The sequence below is a fragment of the Perissodus microlepis genome, chromosome 3, assembly GCF_051167445.1.
Source record: "Perissodus microlepis isolate ML-2025 ecotype Zambia chromosome 3, ASM5116744v1, whole genome shotgun sequence".
Classification (NCBI taxonomy): Eukaryota; Metazoa; Chordata; class Actinopteri; order Cichliformes; family Cichlidae; genus Perissodus; species Perissodus microlepis.
This window is the reverse complement of record NC_140463.1, coordinates 13,052,620-13,074,653: the sequence shown is the minus strand read 5'-3', so window position 1 is coordinate 13,074,653 and position 22,034 is coordinate 13,052,620. Positions and strand designations below refer to the sequence as shown.

Sequence of the window (22,034 nt, the reverse complement as noted above, 5' to 3'; positions counted from 1 at the left end):
TGTAGCCTAATTGTAACTTTATTGTAATTATATTGCTCCACTTTCTGTAGAGTATGCAGGAATATTATTTATAAAAAAAAAAAATTTTTAAAATTAAAAAAAAATTAGTATGGTCTTTTTCTCGTTTGTCGTTCATGTTTCCAGCCGGGCAGCATTTGCTGTTGTACGTCGCCTGTAGTGTAACATCCGTACCGCACGTTCCCCCACGCGCGTTAATTGTTTCATCTCCGGTAAAGAAGTGAGCGGGACCCACGGAGCCCCACCATGGAGCCGGACTCATCCGACCCCAATACGTCCAAAACTGACATGCTGAGAGGAGTCATCGCCGAGAAGCTCACCTTGGCCGCCCGGGAGATCTTAGCGGTGGTGGAGAAGACTGTAGCCGACTACGAGGAGGAGGCTGTGGGTTTCAGGCAGGAGATTGACCGGCAGAGGAGACTGCTGGAGCTCCTGCAGCCTGAAGTCAAGTTAGAGGCTTTAGGTCTGTGTGTGTGGATAACAGAACAGTGTGTTGTTTCCTGCGGAGAGAGCGAGAGCTCGCGTAATGACGAACCCCGTTTACAAATCACTAATTTAATATTTCTTTGCTTGACGTGAAGCCCATTGACATTCGAGTATTCATCTCAAAACCTGATTATAACACTCCTTAATTTGGTATACATGTAACACCCCTGAGCCATGTCATATTTCAGAATTGTAAGTTTTTATTGGCTCGTGGTAATGTCACAAAGCTAGCCTTTGCTTTCTCTTTAAGTGAAATCCGATGGGCTTTTAAAACCTTGAAATGTCGTTTAAAGTCAGCTACAGCTGCTATAAAACTCTCTCTAGAATCATGACAGAGTCACAGAGTCGTCGGGACTTAAAAAACCCATCCTAGTGACTGATTTAAATAAACATTTTAAATCGTTTCCCAAGTTGCGCCGCTGTTCCCGAATCAAAACAAAGATGGCGGTCTGCCGGCTACATGGACACACAACGGTGTTTGTTCAAGCGCTGTGGTGCGATTTTACAGCGCTTGCCATGACTGTTTCTATTGAAATTTATTTAAATCAACTATAAAAAATACTGTGCTACAGTTAACACACAGCTGTGCAACCAGCCGTTTTAAGCTCCCAACGTATATAATGTTTAGATATTAACCGTAACCTTTTTTTTTTTTTTTTTTTGGGGGGGGGGGGGGGGGGGGGTGTTTGTTTTGACTTCGTCGTTCATCTTCACATTAATGTCTTTGTGAACCTTCAAATAAGCATTGACTTCTCTTGCTAATAATCACAGTCCTTTATTTATTTTTTTGTAGACACCCATTTTTTTAGAACATATCCCATCCATCCATCCATTCGCTTCCGCTTATCCTTTTCAGGGTCGCGGGGGGCGCTGGAGCCTATCCCAGCTGTCATAGGGCGAGAGGCGGGGTACACCCTGGACAGGTCGCCAGTCTGTCGCAGGGCCAACACACAGGGACAGACAACCATTCGCACTCACATTCACACCTAGTGGCAATTTGGATTATCCAATTAACCTATCCCCACAAGCTGCATGTCTTTGGACGGTGGGAGGAAGCCGGAGTACCCGGAGGGAACCCACGCAAACACGGGGAGAACATGCAAACTCCACACAGAAAGACCCCGGCCTGATGGTGGAATTGAACTCAGGACCTTCTTGCTGTGCGGCAACAGTGCTAGCCACCGTGCTGCCTTATAAATATATCCCTTATATATTTAATTTTTTACAGCTGTCTATGTTTGGATCTGGCCTATGTCATGAAACGGGATATCCTTATATGTGCTCTCTAGCCTTCAAGTCTCTGCGAGGGGCAGCCAATAAGAAACAACTTGGTTAAAAAGGACTTGTGTCACTCAAGAACCTCTAGCAACCTGCCGAGGAACAGTCATGTTTCCCTAGGAACCAGTTGTTGCTAAGTGGTTGTCAGCTGGCCTGTGTCCAAGGGTTGTTCTGTGTATGTAGTTTGTGTAATAGTGTAATAAGTTTTGTCCACGCATTTGCTAAAAACAGTTCCACTTACCCTCTGACAATAAAATGTATGTAAGTTGGACCTGACCATTCTGGCTTATATCCACAAGGGGTTGAAACAACAGGTAGCTCCATGTGCTTTGATTTAGCAGATTTGACACAAATATAAAGAGACTTTTGTCTCCTCCTGGGATCATACTGGGAATCTTTGGCGTATTAGGCCGATGTAGACACCACTACACTACTGGGGACACCTGCAAGTGTAAGAAAAGGACTTTCCCCTGGAAACACCTGCAGGCACGCAAAAGCCTTTATGGACACCAAATAGCTGCCATATGTGAGAGCTATTTGAATGTGGGAATCCTGGAGTCTGCAGTTTGTTTACATGTAAATCAGGTGAATCTAAAGCTTAACTCATCTACTGCTGTGACTCAAGAGAATGAAACAGGTTGCTCGTTAATCAGCAGTATCATCTGCGCTCATAAGAATAAGAATAATTCTGACGTGAAATCTTTTTTTTGATTGTTTTGTTTTATTACTTAATAACACTAAAATGCTTCTATGGTGCAGATGACCAGCAGCAGTTTTCCCTTTGTGAGGCTGGAGGAGGTCGACTACCAGAAGATCAGGAGCAGCACAAATATGAGCCGAGTATGACTTTTAACCTACTTTGATATATGTAAACAAAGTCGTCATATTTATATTTGTAATGGCTCAAGATACACAGAAACATAAGAGATGTTATTATCTTTTCTTTCTTTCTTTCTTTCTTTCTTTCTTTCTTTCTTTCTTTAAAAACACTGATGTTCGTTTGTATAAATGCAGTTCAAATTAGATGTGGTGTACTGCAGGGATCCACTCTGGGACCCCTGTTGTTTCTGTTTATATCATTTGGTACTTTTTATTTGACTTTGTCAAATGCATTGCTGTAATGATCAGTTTGTTGGGCATTATAACCTCCCAGTATTTTTCTCTTAGTAATAAGTTGAATTAACTGAGCTTAATTTGAAGCTGAATTTCAAAAACAACATACCTTCCCAAATTTGAGACATAAAAGACCGATAGAGTCAAACATTTGGAGTTTTTTAGCGTTCAGGTGAAAAATATTTGACTGCAATTTGACCCCAGTCAATGGACAGTTTCAGTTGTAATCACATGTTCACGCACCGAAGGGGAGAGTGTAATTAACCGTCCTACAGAACTGCTTTAATGTTCAGATAATGGTTGGTTCAAAGCTCTTAAAACTGCTGTTCTGTGACCCTTGTAGGTTGTTTTTTTTTTTTTGAGAAGTGTTGCTGTTGTTGCTGATAAACTCAGACAAATGTGGACATTATCTTAAGTACAGCTTGAAAACGTTAAATATCAGAAAGATTGGCAGACTAAGTAGTGATAGAAGTGTTCGTTGGAGCCTCATATAATTATTGTTTTTTTAACAGCAAACAAAATTTGAAGACGAGAATTTAAGTAATAGTGTTTCTTCCTCTTCCTGACGTGGCATGTTAACTGTTGTTTATTCATGGTTGCACATTTGTATGATTAATGCTGTCATGTGGGAAAACTAAATAAATAAACTTTGAATTTGTTTCCAGGGGTGGAGGACAGCCAAAGCCTGGGATTCTCAGGCTACAGTGAGGAACAAATAGAGGAAGACGAACATGAAGATGAGGATGAGGCGGAGGAGGAGATGGCACAGCAATGTTATGAAGCAGCACCACGGTTACAAGATACAGACACACTGTAAGTGTACAGACACCGCTCTGTGTGTGCGTGTGCTGTTGTAACATTTGTGACTCATCTGCTGATCTTGAGGTTATTTTGTTCTTTTCCTTTTTTAGGCTCGTGCCTTCCACGGTTCAGACTGACAGACGGAGAGCAGACAGACCTTGGATCAGTGAAACGCAGAGTTTCGTGGACCTCAGGATCCGCATCCTGGACTCGATGATCGACGTGCTTTCAAAGAGGGGTGAGTGTGAGAAAAATGTAAATAAATAAACCATTACTGTTGCATCTTTAAGGGTTTGGATTTTACTCTGGATGTTTTTTCCCATATGATTTTAAACTGAGGACATGGAGTTTTATGGGCAATGTGACTGCTGCAGATACCTCATAATGTATTTCAGCTTATTTGGAGCATTTGTAAAATACAGCTAAAGCACAGGAATGAATAAAAAGTCACGTTTTTTTGTTTTTAATCAAAGCCTGTAGTCTGTGGGTGAAGCTTTTCCTGCAGTCTAGATAAAAACTTGTCTATCCCTCTGCATCACAGTGTTTCAGAAGTACCCACTTCATGAGCTGCAGTGTCGTCGTGGCCTTCAGGAGGCCGACTTCCTGCATCTGCTTAGGTCAACCTTCCCCCAGCTGGCTGCTGATGAACCTTTTGACGTTTTTATAACTGACAACACCAGAAAGCTGCAGCCTCTGAAAATAGACTTGTGGACTCCGGAGGCGATCGAGAGGACCATCAGGGCAAATGGGAATTCTGCCCTCTACATCCGCCTGAAGGTAAGGTGCCTAATGTGTGACGCCCTCGCTGGAGTTAACTTCCTGTAAACTATGTTCTTGACTTTGCTCGTTGCTCTGATGGTGTCTTTTGGAGAATGAATCATTCAAGCATAAAAAGGCTCAAACTCAAGGGATGAACCAGTGTTGTGTCTACACAGAACAGAGGACTTGGCGTAGAATCAGTTTTAAAATAGATCTGCAGGCTATTCATTACCAGCAGCCTGTTTCAAAAACACAGTTTGTTTTCATTTCTTTAGTTTTATTAAATGAATCTATGAAAAATGCCAAAAGTAAAGCATTTTTGCGCCAACAAGGTGATTCCTGAAGAGCTATTATGGTAAAAAAGTGTCATATCTCAGCATGGTGAGATACAACAGTGAGCATCCACAGCCGTCTGAAGAACACAGTGGAGGCTCTGTCATGATGTGGGGCTGCAATCCAGCCAGTCTAGTTGGGATCTTCTCATAAGGAAAGAATCGTGAACAGTCCTGCAGTCTGACTTGTTTTTGTGCAATTTTTCTAAAAAAAAAACTGTCAAAACATCTTTATTTCAGAATCAGCAGAGTTTAGAAGCTGAAGAGGAGCTTCAGCCATTGCACGGAAATAAAGCTGCTGCTGAGCACATGAGGTACCTCAAGTATTCAAACGCTGCTGTAAATAACCAGTACCGTCAATATAGAGGACAAAAACAAACAGATACGTCGTATATAAAAGGCTAAATTATTTGTTATAATGTTGTTTTTGACTTCTTTACTCTTTCAGGAAGAGGGTGGGCAGACCTGGGTTCAGGAAAACACAGACGCATGTAATGATCAGAATCCGCATCCTGGGTAAAATGAAGTCTGACGTCCTCTCAGCCAGAGGTGCGCCCAATAAAACCTCCAGTTTGGTGTCTCTTTGGCAAACTGTGTCTCTTTGTGACTGTGAAGTTAAATAATAAAAGCCTGTCCATGTGTGTTCATTGTTTTTCAGTGTATCAGATGTGCCCGCTTCATGAGCTAATGTGCCCTCGGGGTCTACAGGAGGCTGACTTCGTGGACCTGCTGAGGTCCACCTTCCCTCAGCTGACTGCCGATGAACCTTTTGACCTCTTTGTGAGTGACAAAAGCAGAAAACTGAAGCCTCTGAAAGTACGGTCACTGACGACGGAGGAGGTTGAGAGGGCTACGAGGACTTCTACGCTCTACATCCGACTGAAGGTGCTGATTCATAAAGACCTTTGTCTGCTACTAAAAAATCTTAGCAGACAAAGAAATAATCTGGTTTATTGTCTGTCTTTGTGTTTTCTGAGAATCTTGAGCATTTAAATAGGTTGTAAAACTCCATGTGTGACCAGTCAGGAGTGCCATTTTTACGGTGGCCCTGAGAGGCCAAACGGACTGCAACTTAAGAAAACACCAGCAATAAGAAAAACGCTGCAAAAGCACACAAAACACACAGAAATAGAAAAAACTAAAACAGAAATAGGAAAAATCAAATTTCCAAAAGCACAAGGGAAGTGTTTCTGGGGAGACAATAACCCGACGGACCAGTTGCAGGAACCAAAATATGCTAAGAACTGCACTGGGAGACACTTAAAAGAAGTGGAGGATCTATCGGTTTGTGAGGAAAGAAAAGATGAGAGTTAAGTGTGTTAGCCTAACTATTAGCCTAAAAATCCATCATCAGTATTAAATGAATCATGATAAAACACACCTAGCATGTTTTGGGTTCCTGCAACTGGTCCGTCGGGTTATTGTCTCCCCAGAAACACTTCCCTTGTGCTTTTGGAAATCTGTTTCTTCCTATTTGTGTTTTGTGTGCTTTTGCAACGTTTTTCTTATTGCTGGTGTTTTCTTAAATTGAAGTCCGTTTGTCCTCTCAGTATATTTGCATTTAACTACACAGACCAACAGTACACCACTAAATCTTTTCTTTCTTCTGTAGCCGTCGGAGGAGCTTCAAGCCTCAGCAAAACAGTTCCTGAGTGTAGGAGATGTTTTAGCTGAAACTCTTCCATTGACCCTAAAACCAACCAGAAAGAAACCCAGGTAAGTCGAAACCTGACTATAATAAATATTGGCTAGTCAGCCATAGCAAACAGATCTGTAAAAGCCTAATTTTAAGGTTTTGCATATCAAGACAGGATGAAAAACAAATTCAGTCAGGCTGTGGTCTGCACTTGACTTTGGTGACTGCAAAGTGGCCAAATCATCACCCCACTGTGCCGACTCTTGGTATGAGGTGTGTGTGAACTTTAACATGCTGACTGAGGCCCTTGGAGTCTGAGATGGAACTTTTTGGTTTCCTGTAGTTTCTCCGAGCATTGCACAGTCTGACCTTGTGGTGAATTTGCTGGGGCATTCACTCCTGAGAAGATCGGCAGCTGCTTTGAATGTTTCCACTGTAGAAAATGAAGCAGAATGATGGATGTTAGATTCTTTGGTAATTATTTTTTTCTCGCAGATACAGTTTCTTCTCTAAGATCGTTGCTGATGTTTTTCCTCCTCAGCATTCTGTTAACACACACCTGAATGCTGCGAACCATCAAACTGCCAAAACCTCTGCTTTCCTTTAAGTAAAATGCATAACGAGACAGTAGGGCTGTGCGATATGACCAAAATCTCATATCCCGATATTAGACATCTATCGTCCCGATAACGATATAAATCACAAAAATTTTACATTTTCTGTAAATTCTGTGAATCTCGGGCAGCTCGACTTGCGTGAAGTGTTTCCAGCTGGGCGTTGTGTACCTGGAGTCGAGTGTTTTAACTGATGCATGAAACGATATATTTTCAGACATAAGTTGTAACGGGCGCCGTTTTTATTACACAGCGTGCTGCGGGGAAAAGCCTGTTCTGACGTTTGAGTCTAAGGTTTATTTTTTAGCACCTCGCGGCTCTTTTTTAATTCTCATCCGTAAATAATCTGCTCTTTCACGTGATTCAGTTTATTTTGAAAAGTCTCAACAGGATCTTGAGCTTTATTGTGAAAGGTTTATGTGGAAAATAAACATGCGGATATGCGGTGGTTTTACCGTCATTGTTGCTAACGACAACGCATAAAAACAGGCGCTTGTCCGTCCATAGTGTGGTTATATTAAATATAAGAGAAAGAGAGAACTTTAAGAAAGTAATATAGCCACTACAGTGACCATCAAAACGATGAAAAAATATCGCCGTAAACAGTTTATTTTGCGACACCTCGAAACAAACGATAGCCTAAAATGAAACGATAGACGTTTTTATATCGTCATCCGATATATATCGTTATATCGAACAGCCCTACGAGACAGTGTGATATGTCATGTCTAGTAGTTCATCTCAGGTTGTTAAACCATAACGACCCCGTCATTTCCTCTTCATAATTAAACACAAGTATCCAGTAATCATCAGCAGCCACATGTGAAAACTTTTCGGTTTAAGCTTCTCTTTCATCTCCTTTCCTTCTCCTTTTTCATCTCTGTGTGTTGTGTCTCAGAGTACAGTCTGCTAGGAGGAAACCTACCAAATCTGAGCTCAGTGAGCCATTCACACATGTGGATTTCAGGGTCCGGATCCTGGAGGACCCTCTGATGGAGGTGCTCACACCCCAAGGTAAATTTAAAGCTTTTAGCTCTGAGGTCACATCTCCAGTTCCTGTATGAGGTGAGACAGTTTGTGTCTCTCTGGAAGCTTTTCTGCTGAGACTCTGAAATGTTAACAGTCTGTCTATAAAGAGGCTCTGTGAGTGCCTGCAGGCTTGTACAAAATCAACACACGGGTCTGAGTCATGTTAACGTATTAATCATATTTAAAGAAATTTCGCCTCAAATAACATTGGGTTATGACTGTAACTGATATATAACTGTGTACCTTTTAGATTGTTCTCGGTAATCGCCGGCTGTGACTGTGACCAGCACAAGCTACAGCAGCAGTATATCCTCTGTAACTCGTGTTATTAGTTCAGACTCTTACCTACTTGACTCTGTGCACGAGAAAATGCTAACTTCCTGGTTTGAGACCGGATGTGGGGTTGTACATTTCCAGTAGCTTTACTTTGCGGTCAATCGCTACTGCGAAGATATACTCCAAAATCATGTCCAAAACTCGAAAACGGAAAGATCGCGTTAAGTTACAAAGAGCAGAAGGTGGGAACACTCACCACTGTTGTGTCATAAAAAATCTAATGATCAATTTTGACGTTTAAAGAGTTTAGATCGATCAGTTGTTTACATCACTCAACACAAGCAGAACTGCATCACTGCAGCAGAAGACACAACGTCCACATTCAGAAGCACATCTCTGTATAGTGACTGGTCTTATGATTTAAACAGGCAAATGTTCAGCATTCAAACTACAGGTGAAGAATAGTCAAACCAGATGTTTCCCCATTATGTCGAGATCAGCTAGTCAGGTACACACCTACACAGCATGTTAACAAACTGTGAAAAAAGCCACACAAAAAATGAATGATTGCTGGTAAGGGTTTCTATACATTAGTATGTACGAAGGGTATGTTGTGACCTTAAAAATTACAGTGGTCCCTCGCGGTTCACCTTTCACCTCGCTGTTTCGCAGATTTTTTAGTGCAAGTTTGCATGCTTTTTTTTTTTTTACGTCACATTGTGTCCTGCGCCCTGATCGCTGCAAACGATCTCCTCCGTGCCGTCTCTCCTGTACAGTACACAATCGCTACATCGATCGCTAGCAGTGTGACTCTGAAGTGCAGTACTGTATGTCCACGATGTCCACGAAACATTTTGCACCGTCAAAAAATAAAATTGCCTACTTGAGTTCCCCTATCGCTGGTTATTTTTAGAATATAACACCCGCGATAAACAAGGGACAGCTGAGAAATATAACATTTGAATCCCTTTTCTCTTTTGCCCTGAGGCGCGGGGAAAAAATATCGACAAGTCAATGAACATAATTTACAGATATATTGGGTAAATGCCCAAGACATCTATAGAAATGTAAATCGCCGCTTGATTCATTCATTTGCTTAACTTGTTTTGGACCGTAAACCAGGCGCAAATAGGACACCGGAAACAAAGCTCCCCACAGGAGTTTCCGCACCGGAAGTAGCATATGCTAATGTGCACATAGTCACTTGGCTTTTGTGTTCCCAGTGTTTCTGAAAAGCCGCATTCAGGAGCTGCGGTGTCCTTATGATCTACAAGAGGCTGATTTCCTGGACCAACTGAGGTCTTCCATCCCTCAGCTGGCTGCAGGTAAACCTTTTGACATCCTCACTGCTGACAAAAGCCGGGTACTGCAGCCGCTGAGTGTGGACACGCTGACACCGGCGGAGATCCACAGAGCCATCACCTTAAGGAGAAACACTACTCTCTTCGTCCGACTGAAGGTACCGTGTAAACTTGAGACCAAGTATTTGATCTGTCGGTCATAAAAATAAGGACAGTGTTGCTGTTTTTGGTGGAAACACTTAAGATACAAACCTTTTTTGTTTTTACCTTCTGGGGGAACAGGGAGCCAGTCCGTCCACCCCAAATCCAACCAGACTGGACACCAGGTGAGTTAATGTTAACAAGCCTCAGTTGCTCATTAAGCAATTTAATCTCTCGTTTTATCGCCTGATCTCCATCACTAACGTTATTGTGTCCCAGAGTTCAGTCTGACAAGAAGAACCTGGGCAAGCCTCAGCTCAGTCGATCAGACTCCCACTTAGATCTGAAGATCCGCATCCTGGAGGACTCTCAGATGGAGGTGGTCGCACCCCAAGGTAAATGCACAGCTGCTACTTGTGTGTCCAGAAACGGCTTCAGTTGCCATCCATACACAGCAAGCTTGTGGATGCTAGCAGACAGCAGAGCTATTGTCCTCTGCCCGTCCTTAAAAATGTAAATGTAAATAATTAACTTTATTCCTTGTGCTGTGGTGACACGGCATGGTGTGGTCTATGACAAGTACTGCATATTGTATATTATTCGAAATGGTTTTGTGAAATTTTCTTTCAATGTCAACTCTGACTTTGGGCAGTAACCATGAAGGTCTAATGGTTAGCCACCCTAGGTACTAGAGGTGGGAATCACCATACATCCCACGATACGATATTATCACAATACTTAACTCACGATGCGATATTATTGCAATTTTTAGAAATATTTTTGCGATATTCAGATTCTGTACATAAAGGTAAACTTTATCAATATTCATTTTATCTAATATCAAAGTCTCGCACTCAGTCTTTCTCTCATTTCAGTCAGTTTTATTGTTGACAAACTGAACGGTTTGTATTACAGTCTAGTCCAACTTAACTGAATGCAACCATCTGGTACAATTATAGCTATTCTGAACTATGCAATTTATGAAAACTATGCAGCCCATTCAGCAACTGAAGAATTTGAAAGTAAATTAAAACAAAATATAATTTTACATTAAATAAAAAAGTTTTAAACTTAATTAAACTAAAACATGTCTTAAATTAAAATAAGTAAACTGTCATGTTTATTGCTGCCATAAAAAAAGTTAAACACATTTGGACAGTGTCAGGATTCTTGCTCAGAAAAAGGATCAACATGCTTTGAAGTCAGAGCACGAAAACTTTTTTGTAACAAAATATCGATTTCTGCTGTCCCTGTATCGATACATTATTAGCAAACAAAATATCACGATACTACACAGTATCGATTTTTTCCCCCACCCCTACTAGGTACTCATGGGTCTACTGTGGATGCTAGACTGCTAACAGACAGGCAGACGAACTGAGCCGATTACATACTCCTTCCCTGCGGGGCAGGAATTACCGTGGTCTTGACTTGTCTAGTCTTTGGAAATGAAACAGTCTTTAGAGACCAGCAGAGTGGGTTGAAGCTGTAAAACATGAATGAGAAATAAAAAAGTCTGATTTAACATTTTCATAAGAGCCCTGACTATGGTTGTTTGCTTCAGTTCAATAACAGTAAAGCAGCCAAAAAGCTTCCCAGCATCTTTACTGTTTTTAGTTATGTGTTGTACACGTCATGGATAACTGAACAAGCTGTGACTGAGTGGATTCATTTTTCCCTTTCCTCTTAGTATTTCAGAACTACCCACTTCACAAACTGCGGTGTCACCGCAGCCTGCAGGAGGACGACTTTCTGGAACTGCTGAGGTCCACCTTCCCTCAGCTGGCTGCTAACGTACCTTTTGACATCCTCACGGTTGACAAAAACAGGAAACTGCAACCTCTGAATGTGGAGTCACTGACTCCAGAGCAGGTCTACAAGGCCATTGATTCATCAAGGATCAATACCCTCTTCATTCGACTGAAGGTACTGTGACTCACTACATTTTAAAATACTCCTACTCGACATTATCCGGAAACCTTTAAAGAAACTACACAAACAACATGTACAGCAAGTACAACATTGCTATCTGGTACAAAAGTGAAACTAAATGTGGATGCCCTTATCATGCATTGAAGACTGTTTTCTGCTGAAGCAAAGACATTTTGTGATTTTTTTTTTTCTCTTTTTTTTTTTTTTTATTATTTTTTTATTTTATTTTTATTTTTTTTAATACGAAACTCTTTCAGGCACCAGAGAAAGTCCAGGTTGGTGCGAGGAAGCTTGAACACCTGCAGAAAAAAGTGGACACAGCTACAGAGTCGTCATTTTTACCTGAACAAACTGTGATGCATGGGAGGTGAGTCGGTCAAACTATCAGTCTTAGCCATTCAATAGAAATCTATAAAGAGGCAGGAACATACGTGTGATGATGCTTGAACCTTCAAACTCGCATGTGGTCGTAAGTGTTAGGTAGTAACTGAAGAAACAAGACTGTCACTGAAAGCTGCTGCACTTCAAGGCACCAGCATACAGCCAGGTTGGTCGCTGCAAGTGCCGCCCGTGATGTCGTCACCCAGCCGAATCCATTTATGCTCACTGTTACGGCACAGGAGGCGGCTGTTTTGTTTTGGTGTCCTCACTCAGATAATGTCAGCACTGTGTTGCAGGATCTCGTTCTGTATAATCTGTGACTTTGAGCTTCACTATTGATTTATCATTAAAACAAAAGTAAAAACCAACATTTCAACCCTGGAGCGGCAGCAGTACAGCTAGACCTAGTGACAGCAGCTGGTATATCAATTTGATGTCAGCTTTGTCATAATTTTGCATAAATTCCTTAGGGGTTAATAACATATCCTGATTCCAGTCTACCACACAGCAGGTATAAAAAGGCCCCTAGATTTCAAAGTTGAGGTGGTATCTTCACATGGAGGTTCCCTGGACCTTGGTGTTACCCAGTAGGCCATAGAAAACATACCTGTGGAAGGGTGCACTTTATAGTCTCCAGTTCTGTCATGTTTAGAAAAGTTGTGGTATTCACGCATGTACAATCACTGACAGTGAGTTGGAAAAATATTGTCAGTATTCCTGTGCATCAACTTTGTTGGGGTACTTTAATGCTCCAGTCAACACGACCTTGTTCCTTGGTGTCCTCCACCACACCGGCCAAAATGGACTAAATAATGTGGGGGGTTCATTGAGCCAGTCAGTTGCTGAAGATGGTGTGGATGAAAATTAAAACGTGCTCTATCCAGCTTTTTTGTGGGTTGTTCTTGGTGTGCAGTGGTTGGTAGATACGAAGACTGTTCCAAGGTGGTTCAACAATGGGCCCAGTTCAGGAGCTCAAGGACCTGCTACTGAAGTCTTGGGATCTTGATGGTTGTAAAGGCAATCTCTGCCTTTGTCACATGACCATCTGCTGGTTTGGGAACACCCTGGCATCCCCCAGAAGACGTCGAGAAGGTAGCCAGGGAGCTCTGCTTAGACAGCTATTCCAGCTTCTCAAACTCAGTTCAGTGGTAGAAGATGTATGATGGATGGAGGAAACCTCGCTTAATCTAAGGAGCTTGGAAAGAGACTACGATGACCTGGATGGCTGAGAACCTTCAGAGACACTCGCTTTTCCAACTTTTTTGGTCTAAGAAAAAAGTATTTTTTTGCAGATTAAAAAAACTTACTGAACATTGTCTTACTCTGCTGCAGTGACAGGACTTAAATTTGAAGCTAATCTTTAGTGGTTCCGGAAATATTTCTCACATTTGTTCAACTTATTAAAATAAATAAAGGTAATAACTGTAAAGGGGCCAGTGTAACGCTGTGGTGTCTGTCTTTAATGTTATTGTTTCCCAGGGATCAGTCCGACAGGAGGAAGCCTGGTAGGCCTCGGATTAGTCAATCAAGCTCCCATGTAGATCTCAGGATCCGCTTTGTGCAGGACTGGGATGTCAATGTGATTTCACCTAAAGGTAAATTTAAAACTGCTCATTCTGTGTTCAGATTTGTAACAAATGTGCACTGGTATGTATTTTTAGGGCCATACCTAAAAATTAGATTATTTAGATATGTGTTTGTTTAGGTTTTCAACTTTCATTGTCAGGATTTGGAAAATTAGGCAAAGTTGGACAAAATTGCCTTTAGGATTGCTGTCACTAGGGTTTTATATCAAATTTATTTTAAAAAAAAATCTGTAGGAGCCTAATGCAGCAGTAGCTTGTAAGGTGAGCTGTCTCTTTTTTTCTTGTTAATGTTAGTACAGTCAGCATACTGTTTGTTGTGTTTGTCTCATGGATAACTACCTGCCTGATTATTGGAGCTTCTCTGTTTTTTCTCAGTGTATAATAAGTACCCGCTTCATTACCTGAAGTGTCCTCGAGGCCTGCAGGAGGCCGACTTTGTGGAACTGCTGAAGTCCACCTTCCCTCAGCTGGCTGCTGATAAACCTTTTGACGTCCTCACAGCTGACAGGAACAGAAGACTGCAGCCTCTAAAAGTAGAGCCATTGACTCCAGAGGAGCTGTACAGAGCCATCAAGGCGAGTGGGAACATTGTCCTCTTCGTTCGACTCAAGGTACTGCATCTGACTGGGTAGATATTTGTGTTGTCCTTCAGAATGTCTGTGAAAGATCTAGATAGATTAATTGACCAAAATCAGAGCTTGAAGTCTAATAAGTCCAACAAAAACTGTGAAGTAACACTGCTCTCTGCTTTAAATGTGTGTCCTTCATTCTACAAAGGTAGTGCAAATCAAGATGCAAACTGTAAATTAATAACATTCACCTCCAAAGGAAAGGTTCCATCTTAATGCTGCAGTCAGCAAAAAATTTCATAAGGTGCAACTTTGAAGGCACATGTTCTCCAGTTCTTTGCATCACATCTTTCACAATTTTACTACCACTTAGCAAATATTTGGCAAGCGTTTGCAGACAAGTTGGCTCCTTCTGTGAGGTCTACTGGCAATCAAATCAATCGTAGGACATTTTTGTTCCAGTATTCATTTCGCAAATGTCGCCCGCTAAACAGCAAGTACCCTCTAGCAACCACTAACCAACCAACTGAGGTAAAGTACACTTTTCCCTAGCAACCAGTGATTACTAGTCTCTACGCCTCTGTGACTGATGCGTTTTATATTTGCCTCAGAAGTCAGATGTCTTGGACTGTGAAGTCAGGGCTAGTTCAACTTGAGATGTACATTCCAGTTCAAAATTCTGACTGGGAGCTCTAAAATTCTTACTTCTAGGTTCAAATGGAAATAAACATGGGGCCTTAACCCTCTGGGGTCCAGGGTATAATTGGCCGTTTTTGACTACTTTTGATTTTACCTCTATATTTCATCTTTAAAATATGTTTTTCTTACCTTGTTTGGTATCATTATTTTCAGCACAACCTCAAATATCTGAAATTTGAGTTATTTTTTCATTTTGGTATACTATATTAGCACAGTTGATCTAAATTCAGACAAAAAATTCTAAATCCGAGTAGAAAAAAGTTATATTTTTTACTGTAAAACCCACAAACACGTTTAACGAATCATTTTCATAACTTGAAATGCAAATAGAAAGTGTACATTTCTAAAAATTATGCACAAGTTTTGCAAACAACAAAGTTATCAGGTACTATTTACCTAAAAATGCAGCCAAGGCCTCAGGCGTTTTTTATATAACCATTTAAATCTATTTACAGAACAATCAGGTGTGCTGCATCAAATAAGAAGGCACACAAATTATTTGTGTCAGTCCAAAAAATGTAGTTTGTGTTCAGTATAAGACAGAGGAGAACACCACAGGCCTAAACCCTGCAGGTCTGACAGCAGGAGGTGCATCAGTCCAGTTTTCCATGTGGGAACAGCGTTTACACTGGAATCTGCCTTTGACGGCTTTTTTAGAGCAAATATGAAATTCAGCAGTATAACTGACACACAATACAAAACAATAACTACACAACACACTAACTATGGCCTCCAAACACGCTAAACGTCACTAATGTCTCACATAGGAAAACTCTCTCTCTCTGTCTTTCGCTCTCCCGCTTTCCTTTGTGGGTGTCACTCCTAAAAACTTCCCCTTCTCCCTAAACAACCAAGTGTCACATGTCGCCTTATCTTTTTTTTGATTGGCTGACATGGTAAACTCTAACACCAATAGGGAAGGGGTGTTTTTTCTTTTTTCACTCGCAAAGGGAGAGTGTTTGCTAACGCTGTCTGTAGAAAACGCTGTTTTTACCGTTCTTCCCACTGTAAACGCCACTGTTTTGTTCAGAAAAAAACATCGCGTGTATTTTTTATCATAACTCTGGTTTTACGTGGCCCATCAACACAATTCAAAAACTGGTATATAGTTTGAGTCCGCACTTTCGAGCCAAGTTGAAATGGAGACTCTGACATGCTGCATCTTGTAGCTGTGTCATCTTAAATTGGTCATGTGATTTTGACGCGCCGGCGCGTCCGGCGACCCCAGAGGGTTAAAAGTTATTTTGATGTATGCTCACGTACCAGAGGTTAATGTTTTCTAATTCGACTTTATGTTTTGGATATTCACGCAGGCACCTGAGGGAGTCCAGACTAGTGCGAAAAAGCTTGACCTACAGAGAAAAGTTGACGGCACTGAAGAGTCTCCGTCCTTTACCGAGCAAACTGGGCTGCACATGGGGTAAGCACCACCTGTTAGATCCAATTGTTAAAAAGTCTGAGGTTTGCTGAAAAAGTCTAACTGGACAGATGGCTTTTTATGAAACATTCACTCCCAATCAATTCATGCTCTTTGGTGAAGATGCTACACAGACACCACTTTGAATATCTCAACTCACCAGTAAACTGTTTGTCATTAATAACAACAATAAACCCTAAACTTTAAATTTCTGTTCCCACAGAAGCCCTCATCACCTGGAAGAAAATCCAGTGAACATTTTCTCCAACAGCTCAACATCACGTCACAAGGATGTGGAGCTGAAGGAATCTGAGGGTGGTTTGGAGTACACTGGTCTCTCGACCTTGCAATCTTTAATACTTTATGAACACAACGAGTTGAGTGATGGGCTTCCCAATGGGAAACCAAACATAACCAATGATCATCTGGTGAACGGTGAACCCGAGAAGACGAAAGGGAATCGACGAGTCAAACATTCAGTCATCCGAATAAAGAAGGCAAAGCAGAAAATGTTGATTCATAACAGCGAGGCTCTGCTGTCCTGTAAAGTCTGCCAGATTTTACGTGGGTCGACAAACATGCTGATCAAACACGCCTGGAGTCATGTGGATGAGCGAGAAAGGCTCTGTGGAGTGTGTGGAGAGCAGTCAGTGTCTGCAGAGCAGCTCAGGAGTCATCTTCAGACTCACCAGAAAACGCACACCTGCAACATCTGCGGGAAGTCCTTCCTCACCGTCGTCGGCTACAGGGGTCACCTCGCTCGACACAAGGGAAACACGCCGTACAAATGTAGAATCTGCCACAAAGCGTTCCCTGAGAAGTGGGTGCTGAAGAACCATGAGTCCCGGGTCCATGCAGTGGATAAGCCACACAGAAAAAACTTTTCCAAGTTGAAGCTCAAACTTCATCGGCCGACCAATCATGCGGGGGGGAAGCCACACAGCTGCAATGTGTGTGGGAAGCGCTTCCGCCACCTGGATACTTTGTCTCAACATGTGGCACTTCACTCGGGTAGCACGGCAGCCACAGACAGACGGATCCATACAAAGAACCACAGCAGGGAGAGGTTGTTCGCTTGCGATAAATGCAACAAGAAGTTCTTTCACAAGTCAAACGTGGTGACTCACATGAGAGTCCATACTGGAGAGAAGCCTTACAAGTGCACACACTGTGGGAAAGGTTTCAGCCAGGGCCACTGTGTGAGAAGACACCTCCTGATCCACCAGAAGAAGAAGTACCACCAACAAACAGAGCAGCTTAGTAGGGTTGAAACTGAAGACAGTTATGCTAAGGTGGACGGCATGCCCTCTCCCCAAAAATGAAACTAAAATGTGGTGGGTGTGTACAGTAGTGACCCAGAGGGGGAAAGATGTGCCTCACCCTCAATATCAACCGATCTCTGGGGAAAGTTAGCTTATAGGTTTCTAGATAGTTAGAAGGTGAGTGTTCAAGACGGCCCAGACGGTAGCGGCTGAAGTTCAAGGGATGACAGTGGTTCCTGATAACGTCACCAATGTAAGAGGGTACCATCCATTTATTCCATGTTTTCTTTCACTTTTTAACAGTGGGCTGCTTTTTTTATTCTTACTTAAACTAATGGTTACGTTCAGTGTTCTTTACAATGTCAGAAAGGCAACTTCTCAGGATCAGCTGAGGCCTTCGAATGCCTTGATTTGTTCAGACCAAAACTCTGAGACCCAAAGGTTATTCAGTTTACAAACAAAGTAAATATTGAGTATTTTTTGTGTTTACCAATAAAACTAGTGTTCTTAAAACAGGTTATCTTTTTTGGCCAGTATTAGATATTTGCCAGTAAATGAAAATTTAAAATAAAGAAATAAGTACATTAGTAAGTACACATAACAAATGTTATGTTTTGTGTTTCAAGTGAAAAATAAAAAATATCACCTGAGATATTAGAATATCAGTTACCGGTATCATTCTTAAAACTCCAATATTGGTCAGGTTCTAAAAGTAACTTTTTGGATGTAGTGTCCACGAATTTTCCAAGTTCCTTCACTATGGTTTTTTGTTTTCGACAAAGATTCAGCATATTAAGGCGTGTTTATGCTGCTATATGCTAGCAGCAATGTGGCAAAGGAATATCAAGGAAAACAAAATAATGGTTAGCGACTCAAAGGTTAGAAGAACTAAAATGTAAGGTTACTATGGTAAACAAAGCCTAGCTTCCCTTTTTTGGGATATAATTTGAGCTGGAGGAACCTTTTAGTCCTTGGAAAGATCCCGGACATTGAAGCTTAATTAGCAGTACTGCGCTGAACCTGCGCTGGCATTTACCTGCACTTGTGAAACTGAGTTGATTGTGATAAACCTGGAGCTGTTAAATCTTGACCAGCAGTTACTTTGAAACTGGGGAAGGACAAAAAGACTTCAAAACTGACTGAGTCTACACATGAACTGCCAGAGCTGTGAAAATGGGAGAAAAAAGGTACATTTCCACCTATTGTGTCAGCATAACTAGCGTTTACGGAAGTCATGCTAATCAGTACTCCACCAAATGTTATTAGTTACTTTTCTTGAGAATGAACATGGTGCAGATTTAACTCAGTACTACAAACAAAGCATAATGGTACAGGGAAATTAGTGTTTCTGTGACTTTTGGAGGGAAGTAATGGATTGATGCTAATCTGTAGGAAATGTTAAATATTTTTCATACACATTCAGATGATCTTGTACTCTGTTTGCACTTTTTTTAGATTTACATATTCTTTTAAAAAAAGTACCTCTGTGCCCTAAAGATTACATTATCTCATTGTCAACAACCCCCCTGAAAAAAATCATAGTTGTAACTCTAGCTGTCCTGTTTTTACTACATGTAGACCCCAGGATTAATGATAACTATAGTATCACAATAGATTACAAGTTTAGGGAATGATACTTTACAAAAAGCACTATCCATATAGTGTTCCTTAGCAGTCTAAATGGTAAATGGACTGGTTCTTATGTAGCGCTTTTCTATTCTGAGCACTCAAAGCGCTTTACACAACTTGTACATTCACCCAAGCACTTTTTTTTTTCTTTCAAACGCTGTATGCGAAGTGCTTTCTATCTAACATTCATACTCCGATGGATGCATCGGAATATGAACGTGGGGTTAGTATATTTCCAAGGATATTTGGCATGCAGATGGGAGAAGACTGGGATCAAACCATTAACCTTCCAGTTAATGGTTTGTGGTCACCTGCACCATTTGAGCTACAGCCATCTCAGCCAGTCTAGTGTCTACAGTTTTCAAATGTTGTGTGATGGTAGATACCAATAACAGCTCAACATCAGATCAAGGTCACACCAAACTTGAAAATCAGTTAATAAAAAAAGAAATAAAGCGCTATGTTACCCACGTTTTTTTTTTGTTTGTTTTTTTTAAGATGGTCTTCAAGCCTTGCAACAATATACTAGGTCTTGAAGGTTAGCAAACCCTTTTACCTTGACCTTCATGGTTAGCGCTCAAGGTCAAAGTCTTCTTAAAAAATTTCTTCAAGAAACCATACCGAGTATGATTGTATGATTTATGTTTTGTTTTCTTTTTTCCATTATGACGCCATAGCAGACTGACACCAGCGTGTTTTAATAAAAACATCAAACATAAACATTGTAGTATATAGTCCTCACTTTTTGGGAGGAGTTGCGCTCTCTGAGTGCTTTGTTAAAAAAAATTAAAAATTACATTTTTTAAATGTCACACATGTTGTTGATACCAGTAAAGAAAACATTGCTGCATTGAATACTTTCCAAATCCAAAAGTTTAATTTCCTTATACCACTGCTCATTTTCTATGGGCTCAAGTTGTTTTCAAAAATATTTTGTGCTTGTAAATCAAATGCGTAGTTGTGAACTGAATTTTGTAACCTTGTAAACCAAAATTTCTGAAAATGTTATGGTTGTGCGTCTATACAGGGTGGGACATTTATATGGATACACCGTAATAAAATGGGAATGGTTGGTGATATTAAAGTCCTGTTTGTGGCACATTAGTATATGTGAGGGGGCAAACTCCTCAAGATGGGTGATGACCATGGTGGCCATTTAGAAGTCGGTCATCTTGGATACAACTTTTGTTTTTTCAATACGAAGAGGGCTATGTGACACATCAAATTTATTGGTAATGTCACAAGAAAAACAATGGTGTGCTTGGTTTCAACATAACTTTATTCTTTCATGAGTTATTTACAAGTTTCTGACCACTTATAAGATGTGTTCAGTGTGCTGCCCATTGTGTTGGATTGTCAATGCAACCCTCTTCTCCCACTCTTCACACACTGATAGCAACACCGCAGGAGAAATGCCAGCACAGGCATCCAGTATCCGTAGTTTCAGGTGCTGCACATCTCGTATCATCACACCATAGACAATTGCCTTCAGATGACCCCAAAGATAAAAGTCTAAGGGGTCAGATCGGGAGACCTTGGGGGCCATTCAATTGGCCCACGACGACCAATCCACTTTCCAGGAAACTGTTCATCTAGGAATGCTCGGACCTGGCACCCATAATGTGGTGGTGCACCATCTTGCTGGAAAAACTCAGGGAACGTGCCATCTGCAGTGCATAAAGAGGGAAACACATCATCATGTAGCAATTTCAAATATCCAGTGGCCTTGAGGTTTCCATTGATGAAGAATGGACCCACTATCGTTGTACCCCATATACCACACCAAACCATAACTTTTGTTGTTCCAGCAGTCTTGGAGGGATCCATCCAATGTGGGTTAGTGTCAGACCAATAGCGGTGGTTTTGTTTGTTAACTTCACCATTCACATAAAAGTTTGCCTCATCACTGAACAAAATCGTCTGCGTGAACTGAGGGTCCTGTTCCAATTTTTGTTTTGCCCATTCTGCAAATTCTGTGCTGCAGTAGCTGGAGTTTGTAAGGGTGCCATTTGTGAGTAGCTAATATCAGCCGAAGGGATGTTCGACTAATGCCACTCTCCAGTGACATGTGGCGAGTGCTACGCTGTGGGCTCTTGCTGAATGAAGCTAGGACAGCCACTGATGTTTCTTCATTAGTCACAGTTTTCTTGCGTCCACATTTTGGCAAATCCAACACTGAACCAGTTTCACAAAACTTAGCAAGCAGTTTGCTAACTGTAGCATGGGACATGGGTGGTCTCGTAGGGTGTCTTGCATTGAAATCTGCTGCAATGACCCGGTTACTGCGTTCACCAGATATCAACACAATTTCGATCCGCTCCTCACGTGTTAACCTCTTTGACATGTCAATGGCTGTGAACAAAGAGAAACTTGTAAATGACTCATGTAAGAATAAAGTTACGTTGAAACAAAGCACACCATTGTTTTTCTTGTGACATTACCAATAAGTTGATGTGTCGCATGGCCCTCTTCCTATTGAAAAAACAAAAGTTGTATCCAAGGTGGCTGACTTCTAAATGGCCACCATGGTCACCACCCATCTTGAGGAGTTTGCCCCCTCACATATACTAATGTGCCACAAACAGGACTTTAATATCACCAACCATTCCCATTTTATTACGGTGTATCCATATAAATGTCCCACCCTGTAGATTAGAATGTGTGTTTGTATAAAAAAAAAAAATTACACAAGTTACACTTGTTATTAAGGTCTAATTACAGATACACAGCAATAAACAAAGTGTAAAACTTTGTGCCCAAGTTGCCTTGCTGTGT

General features: G+C 41.2%; 1 protein-coding gene across 1 annotated transcript; it reads left to right on the top strand.

Annotated features, from left to right (window-relative positions):
- The first annotated feature begins 159 nt into the window (after positions 1 to 159).
- Positions 160 to 21,711, top strand: LOC146390003 (uncharacterized). The gene is made up of 19 exons (XM_084923091.1): positions 160 to 481; positions 2,542 to 2,622; positions 3,561 to 3,708; positions 3,807 to 3,934; positions 4,238 to 4,473; positions 5,028 to 5,101; positions 5,236 to 5,336; positions 5,446 to 5,672; positions 6,400 to 6,503; positions 7,936 to 8,051; positions 9,566 to 9,801; positions 9,926 to 9,969; positions 10,064 to 10,179; positions 11,475 to 11,710; positions 11,974 to 12,083; positions 13,577 to 13,692; positions 14,059 to 14,294; positions 16,265 to 16,371; positions 16,592 to 21,711. The coding sequence occupies exons 1-19, from the start codon at positions 265 to 267 to the stop codon at positions 17,688 to 17,690; spliced, it is 3,732 nt and encodes a 1,243-aa protein (XP_084779217.1). The 5' UTR covers positions 160 to 264; the 3' UTR covers positions 17,691 to 21,711.
- Positions 21,712 to 22,034: the final 323 nt, after the last annotated feature.

Excerpts from the sequence above, each read along its gene's own strand:
- LOC146390003 (XM_084923091.1), top strand. The coding sequence starts at position 265 with ATGGAGCCGGACTCATCCGACCCCAATACGTCCAAAACTGACATGCTG. Across the intron at positions 11,711-11,973 it reads CCCTCTTCATTCGACTGAAG|GCACCAGAGAAAGTCCAGGT; the intron begins GTACTGTGACTC and ends AAACTCTTTCAG. Across the intron at positions 16,372-16,591 it reads CAAACTGGGCTGCACATGGG|AAGCCCTCATCACCTGGAAG; the intron begins GTAAGCACCACC and ends CTGTTCCCACAG.